The sequence below is a fragment of the Carassius auratus genome, chromosome 40 (genome assembly GCF_003368295.1).
Source record: "Carassius auratus strain Wakin chromosome 40, ASM336829v1, whole genome shotgun sequence".
Taxonomy (NCBI): Eukaryota; Metazoa; Chordata; class Actinopteri; order Cypriniformes; family Cyprinidae; genus Carassius; species Carassius auratus.
The window spans coordinates 20,560,349-20,567,848 of NC_039282.1; the positions used below are offsets into that span (position 1 = coordinate 20,560,349).

General features: G+C 40.9%; 2 protein-coding genes across 3 annotated transcripts in view; one reads left to right on the forward strand and one right to left on the reverse strand.

Moving 5' to 3' along the window:
* The window catches only part of LOC113058860 (neuromodulin-like), an 8,165-nt gene extending 5,511 nt beyond the window's left edge, over nt 1-2,654 (forward strand). For both annotated transcript variants that reach the window (XM_026227121.1, XM_026227122.1), the window contains exons 2-3: nt 759-1,308; nt 2,174-2,654. In XM_026227121.1, coding sequence (XP_026082906.1) covers nt 759-1,308; nt 2,174-2,229 — 606 coding nt within the window. In that variant the 3' untranslated portion in view covers nt 2,230-2,654. The remainder of the gene's footprint in view (nt 1-758; nt 1,309-2,173) is intronic.
* Nucleotides 2,655-7,285: 4,631 nt separating this feature from the next.
* The window catches only part of LOC113058959 (limbic system-associated membrane protein-like), a 5,986-nt gene continuing 5,771 nt past the window's right edge, over nt 7,286-7,500 (reverse strand). Inside the window, exon 6 of the mRNA XM_026227205.1 lies at nt 7,286-7,334. Coding sequence (XP_026082990.1) covers nt 7,286-7,334 — 49 coding nt within the window. The remainder of the gene's footprint in view (nt 7,335-7,500) is intronic.

Below are 7,500 nucleotides of genomic sequence, written 5' to 3' on the forward strand. Positions count from 1 at the left end.
GCAGCTGAACGTCTGAGCTCCTGATCCATTACCAGAGTCTTTTAAAATCACTCACAGCATCAAATGCTCTAATGCTCATTCAATTAAAGCTTTGTAATCATACGCCCAGATGCCTGATGGGAAGCTCTGTAGCATCAGACACTTCCTCCAGCTCAACGCAAAGCAGAAATATCCCCTTCTTTCTCTTCTAGACACTGCTCTGTGTGCTGTGAATATGTGCTTATGTTCCTCTGTTGTTAGTTGTTTTTGAATAAATCATCTGTTAAAAGCATAAAGCGAGCGGATCAGTTGCTCTGGATCCGTGGGTCAGTGAATCGGTCAGAACATGTTTCTACACAAGCTTAGCTCGAATGGTCACTTTTCTATGGAAGCACGTCTCTGATTGTGGGCTTTGTTTGGGTTCATATCTTGCAGTTCTGACTTTTGATATTCCATTGTTTTCCCCCCACCATGGATACAAAAAATAAAATAATAATGTAAATTCCCCATTGATGTGCACAGTATGGAAGAGAAGTGTGTCTGAGACTCTATTGAAGAGAGCTGAATTATGACATCACTGAAGCATCAATGAGCTGACTTTAGCTGGAAAATGACTCTTGGTTATTGTCTTGTTGCGTTATTGACAACCTGTTTTCGTGTTTGACTCTGTAAATATGCTTTTACACGACCAGTATTGTATAAAGTGCTATAGAAATAAAGGAGAGTTGACTTGAGCGTCTCAGGTGAGTTCCTGATGGTGTTTGTGTCTCTGGTCTCAGGTTGAGAAGAATGAAGAGGCCGATCAGGAGATCAAGCAGGATGGAACCAAACCGGAGGAAAACGCCCACAAGGCCGCCACCAAGATCCAGGCCAGCTTCCGTGGACACATCACCCGGAAAAAGATGAAGGATGAAGACAAAGATGGGGAGAATGACACTGCTCCGGATGAATCCGCCGAGATGGAGGAGAAGAAGGAGCGAGTCTCTCCATCGGAGGAGAAACCAGTCGAGGTTTCCACGGAAACAGCAGAGGAGAGCAAACCAGCCGAGCAGCCCAACTCACCTGCCGCTGAAGCCCCGCCCACCGCCGCCACTGACTCCGCCCCCTCGGACACGCCCACTAAAGAGGAAGCGCAGGAGCAGCTGCAGGACGCGGAGGAGCCAAAAGAGGCGGAGAACACGGCGGCCGCTGACGACATAACCACACAGAAGGAGGAAGAGAAGGAAGAGGAGGAAGAGGAAGAGGAAGAGGAAGCCAAACGAGCCGATGTGCCTGACGACACCCCCGCTGCCACCGAGAGCCAGGAAACAGACCAAACTGACAAAAAAGGTGCGTCAGAAAAAGAGTTTGAGCTCTGAAATCATCAGTGTGAGTGTGGAGGGGGAAAGACAACATCTGAAACAGCAAACCTAGACTATATCAACCACAGGTTTAGTTGCTTAACATATCTTCCGCGCTATAAGCCAAACTGAAAAGTCTTTAATTTCCTCAGAAAATGACAGTGCGCCTTATAATCCGGAGCGCCTGATATATGGATCAAGGTGTTCTGTCTAAACGTTGACATTCCCTTTAGCACAGCTCCATAGATGCAGAACACAAACCCAGTCTAACGCTTGACTGCAGTGTCTTCTGCTCTATGTGCTTTATTAATCCAGTGCGCCCTGTATATGAGAACAGCTCTGAAACAAGCCATTCACTGAAAGAGCGTCTTATAGTGCGGAAAATACGGTAGTTTGAGCAGGTTAACCCCTGCTGGTAGTTTCTCTTTCTCCATTGAGTAAACCTCTATTCTGAGCAAACCACTTGTGCATCATGAACACCAAAAATACAGTGTTTTATATCTTTATTGAGATAAGTGTTGAAAAGAAGTGTTCAGTCAGAGGTTGTTTGGGGAACCAAAATGGTTCTTCTGTGGCATCTCTGGGAAAACACCCTTTTTTTTAAAGTATAATGTTTCTTGGTTCTTCAAAGAACTTTTCAGTCAACAGGAGTCTTTGCAAAAAATCTAAAGGAACAAAATGTAAATCTCTTCTGGGTCAAAAGAGACCGAATGCGTTAGGAGGCTGTTATAAGAGAGAAGCTGAGTTCACTCCTCGTGTGGTGTTTCTCCTCGTTCAGGGCTTCTGTGATGGTAACTCGTGCTCTCGCTTCATCCGTGGTTTGTAAGTGAAGCTGTTTCTTCTGCTCTTTACAGAGGCCCTCGACGACTCCAAACCAGCAGAGGAGGCCGGCAAAGACCAGAATGTTTAACGGACGACCAGTGAAATGTAAAAGCATAAGTAATCGACAGACTGCACTTGATGATGAAGACGGTCTGTTTTTATGTTTGTCCTCTCTTTTCTGGTGTGGCAATGATTTTCTGAGGTTTGGAGGGAGTTTTCGATCGCAGACGGACACAAGCCTCCATCTGTCCGGATCTTCTTCTGAATCACCAGAATCCTTCCTCCAGAGAAGAGACCCTTCTCACACGCTCACAACTAATACACGTGGCTTCTTTTCATGTCCTTGGTGTTGTTTCATTGAAGATATTGCTGCACTGATGTTAAAAATCGAGAAAATCCAACAAAAAGAAAAAGCGCCAGCCTTTCTGTTCAAGTGAGTTTGAATCTAAGGAGTAAAATCGTGGAAAATGGTTTCGTCTGTTTTCAAAATAAAGAATGTGCCAATTATGTTAATGACGTGTTGTTCTTTTGATCTCATTTACTTCCACAGCGCTCTAAACTCAGATTCTGGTGTAAAGCAGCTCTAAAACAAGACAAATGGCATTATTCGGCTCCGCTGGGGTCCGTCTGTATTCGGTTTAGTTCAATCTCTGCAGAGTTCCTCAGTTAGAAAACTAATTCACTTCATCTGATCTCGTGTAAGTGATGAGTAATTACACGCAGGATCAGATTTAATGACAGATCATTATTAATCATCACCTGTGAGACCTGAATTACAATGATTGGAAAGGCTTCAAAGAAAATCATGGCTTTTTCTTTCACTGATTTGACTTTATTTTTGCAGATGTTGAAATTAAAATGTTACTGAAGAACTTGTTTTTCCAGCAGGTTTTCAGTCTGAGAGTTTATCAGATATTCACTGCGATTACTTTATTATATGCAGTGTATCACGTCTGTGTAAACCGAGATAATATTAGATAAACTACAGCATTAATTCAGAATATCCAGAACACAGCTGTGAGAAACAGCATCTGTTATATAATACACATCCTCTTAAACGACTGTCAAATTAACAAGCCGTTAGTTATTACAGGTCAAAAGTCTGAATTTATCAGTTTTCCCATTCAACTGATCATAAATCATTAAACTACAAATTAATATTTCACTCCTCTCTCTCTAAGTGGAAAGGTGAACAGCCCAAAACCACATACACACTAATTTTACTGTTTGAAGTTGATTTAATGCAAAGAAAAAGTTTATTTATTATAATTTTTTATTATAATATTTCTTTTTTATTAGAATTAATACATTGTGGCATGTGTGGGATGTTTATGTATAAAATAGTTAGATCCCGTGGTAAACATATGATTTGAGTTTTGAATGAAAGTATTTTAAAGTGTGTGTAAGTTATAGGCAGTTCTGCATGTGTTTGTAAAGAGTTATTAAAAAACATTCTAATCATTCTGGGAAATGACTTCTGAGATCTGTGGAGGAATTCATGACGCGTCTTAAAATAAAGTGACTCTTAGTGTGAAGCAGAATAAAAACACACACAATAACAGCCATTTAAAGGGAGCTCTAACAATCTTTATATTCCTTTATTTGCATGTTACATGATTAACAGAGTTCATAAGCCTCGTTTTTTCACCAAACATTACAATCTTTTTTTTCTTAAACCAACTTTCAAATACATCAAATTCAAATGACTTTATTTCCTTTTAAACACTTCATGAGTTCTTTACAGTGCAGAAGGGTTTAAAAAATGACTGCGCTAATTTGAGAGTAAATAAAGAGTTAGAAAATGTTCATTGCTTTTCATGAAGATGTCAGAGCCAGAAAACTCCAGCGTCCCGAGGATCGACAAAGACACGGCGTCCAGTTTTCTTGTCATGTTACACACACACACACACACACATAGGGAAACTAAAGTCAGCTGATCCTCACTGAGTGTAACTGTTAAACACACGCTGCAGTGAAGCAGAAACACACCAGTCCTGGTCCAGACTTCAGATCGGATCAAACTCAGACAACGGTGTTCAGGGCACGAGCGAGAGCTTCTGAGGACTACAGGACACACGACTAGCCCTTAAACCAGACGCCCAGCCACAGCGGCTTCATCCAATCAGAGCTCACACGCTGAAAGATCATTGGCTGAGAGAGCTGTCAATCAAGAGCTGAAGAGCTCATTATACCTTTAAATGTGTACAGTACACACAACCTGCCCTTTGAGAGCTTAAAAATAAAATAAAAACTCAGGGACGGACACTTCACAATATATACGACAAAGAAAACAAACGTGTGAAGCAGTGCAAATACTACACCTGGCTTAAAATCCACAAGGAACTGCTCCCATCCAGAAAAGATATATACCTGTGTGCCATATACATCCCACCATCAGAGTCCCCCTACTACAGAGAAGACACGTTCTCCATATTAGAGGAAGAGACAAGCCACTTCCAGGCCCAGGGAAATGTGCTCATCTGTGGAGACCTGAACGCAAGAACAGGACTACAGCCGGACTTCACTGACACACAAGGGAGCAAATACATCAACAACAAACTGACTGTTATTAATAACACATTCTCCCATATCCACAGAAATAACCATGATCATATAGTGAATAAGAATGGGAAAGACCTCCTGCAGCTCTGTCGAAGCCTGGGTCTGTATATCATCAACGGTAGGTTACGAGGAGACACTTTAGGAAGATTCACATTTTGCTCACCTCTTGGGAATAGCACAGTTGACTATATGATAACAGATATAGATCCTTCATCTCTCAGATCATTCACTGTTAGAGAACTAACCCCTCTGTCCGATCACAGTCAAATCACTGTGTATCTCAAAAAGACTGAAAATAACATTAACACAAAGCCCAGTAAACTGTACAATATCAGAAAACCATACAGATGGGCCGAAAACAGCGCTGAAAAATATCAGAAAGCACTCAGCAGCCAAAAAATACAAGCACTGATAGATAACTTTCTAAATAACATCTATGCTCACACCAATGAAGGTGTCAATCTTGCGGTCAAAGATTTAAATTACATATTTGAAAAATCAGCAAAACAATCCAAATTGAAAACAAAATCTGGAAAAAATCTAATACCCAAAAATGACAAAAATTGATTTGATCAGGATTGCCAAACTATTCGCAAACAAATGAGAACACTTTCAAATCAGAAACACAGAGATCCAAATAATACAGAGATCCGCCTTCTTTACTGTGCAACACTAAAACAATACAAACATACACTCAGAACCAAAAAAGCACAATACACCCAAAACCAACTCACAATAATTGAGAAGTCAGTCAACACAAACCAATTTTGGAATAACTGGAACAATCTGAAAAAAACTGATCATGAAGAATTGGCAATCCAAAATGGAGAAATATGGGAAAGTCATTTCCAAACACTGTTTAATAAAGTACAAACAGACAAAAACTGTAAACAAAACCAAACAATCAACCAATTGGAAAAACTAGAATTAGCAATCAAAGATAACCAAAACCCATTAGATTTCCCAATAACTGATAAAGAACTTAAAGAAAAAATCAAAAACCTCCAACCCAGAAAAGCATCTGGACCTGATGGGATATTAAATGAAATGATAAAACACACAAGCAGTCAATTTCAATTGGCCATTCTAAAACTATTCAATGTGATTCTAAGTGTAGGTCACTTCCCTGACATCTGGAATCAAGGCTTGATCACACCAATCTTTAAAAACGGAGATAAATTTGATCCTAACAACTACAGAGGCATCTGTGTGAGCAGCAACCTGGGAAAGTTATTCTGTAGCATAATAAACGCTCGACTATTAGACTTCATCACCACACACAAGGTACTGAGTAGAAGTCAAATTGGATTTTTACCAAATTACCGCACATCTGACCACATCTATACATTACATACTCTAATTGAAAAACATGTCAACCAAGAAAAAGGTAAAATATATGCATGCTTTATTGACTTTAAAAAAGCTTTTGACTCAATTTGGCACCAAGGACTGTTTTACAAACTTATTGAAAGCGGCATAGGAGGTAAAACCTATGACCTTATCAAATCAATGTACACTGAAAGTAAATGTGGCGTAAAAATCGGCACCCAACGTACGAGGTATCTTTCCCAAGAGCGTGGTGTGAGACAGGGCTGCTGCTTAAGCCCAACATTATTTAACATTTACATCAATGAACTGGCAAGCAGTCTGGAGCGATCCGCAGCCCCTGGCCTCACACTACACAACTCACAGATCAAATGCCTGCTGTATGCAGACGATCTGGTTCTGCTGTCTCCCACTCAACAAGGTCTACAGCAGAACCTGGACCTGCTAGAACAATACTGCCAGACCTGGGCCCTGACAGTCAACCTGAAGAAAACCAAAATCATGATCTTCCAGAAAAGATCCAGATCCCAGGGAACACAACACACATTTACACTAGGCACTAACCCGATAACACACACATCACACTACAACTACCTGGGTCTGAAAATCACATCCACAGGAAACTTTAATCATGCTGTGAATGAACTGAGAGATAAAGCACGCAGGGCCTTCTATGCCATAAAACGGCAATGTCCTATAGAAATCCCTATTAGAATTTGGCTGAAAATATTAGAATCAGTAGTTGAGCCCATTGCACTCTATGGCAGTGAGGTGTGGGGTCCACTGACCAATCCAAATCAAGATTTCACCAAATGGGAAAAACATCCAATTGAGACCCTGCATGCAGAACTGTGTAAAAATATATTACACGTGCACCGGCACACAACAAATAACGCATGCAGGGCAGAATTAGGCAAATATCCTCTAATCGTAAAGATACAAAAAAGGGCAATTAAATTCTGGAAACATCTGAAACTCAGTGACCCCCAATCATATCATTATAAAGCCCTTCAATACCAAGAGATGAGCAAAGAAAGCAGTCCCCTCCCTCAGCTGATCCAGAGCTTCAGTACTGATGCTCCACTAACATCTACTGATGCTCTGAATCACGTCAGAATCAATCAGATTACTGCACAAATCAAACTGAACTACATCACTCACTGGCAAACCCAAACAGATCAACAGAGTAAAATGCGATGCTATCTGACTCTAAACAGAGAGTACAGTATGGCAGAGTATCTGTACACAGTGTCAGATCAGAAACTGAGGAGCACACTGACCAGATACAGACTCAGCGGACACAAGCTGATGATAGAGACGGGCAGACACAGAAAAACATGGCTGCCAGCGGAGCAGAGACTGTGTTCACACTGTGATCTGAATCAGATGGAAACAGAACTGCACTTCCTAACAGAATGCCCCAAATACACGGACATACGGACAGGGTTCTATGATCAAATACAGCAGATCC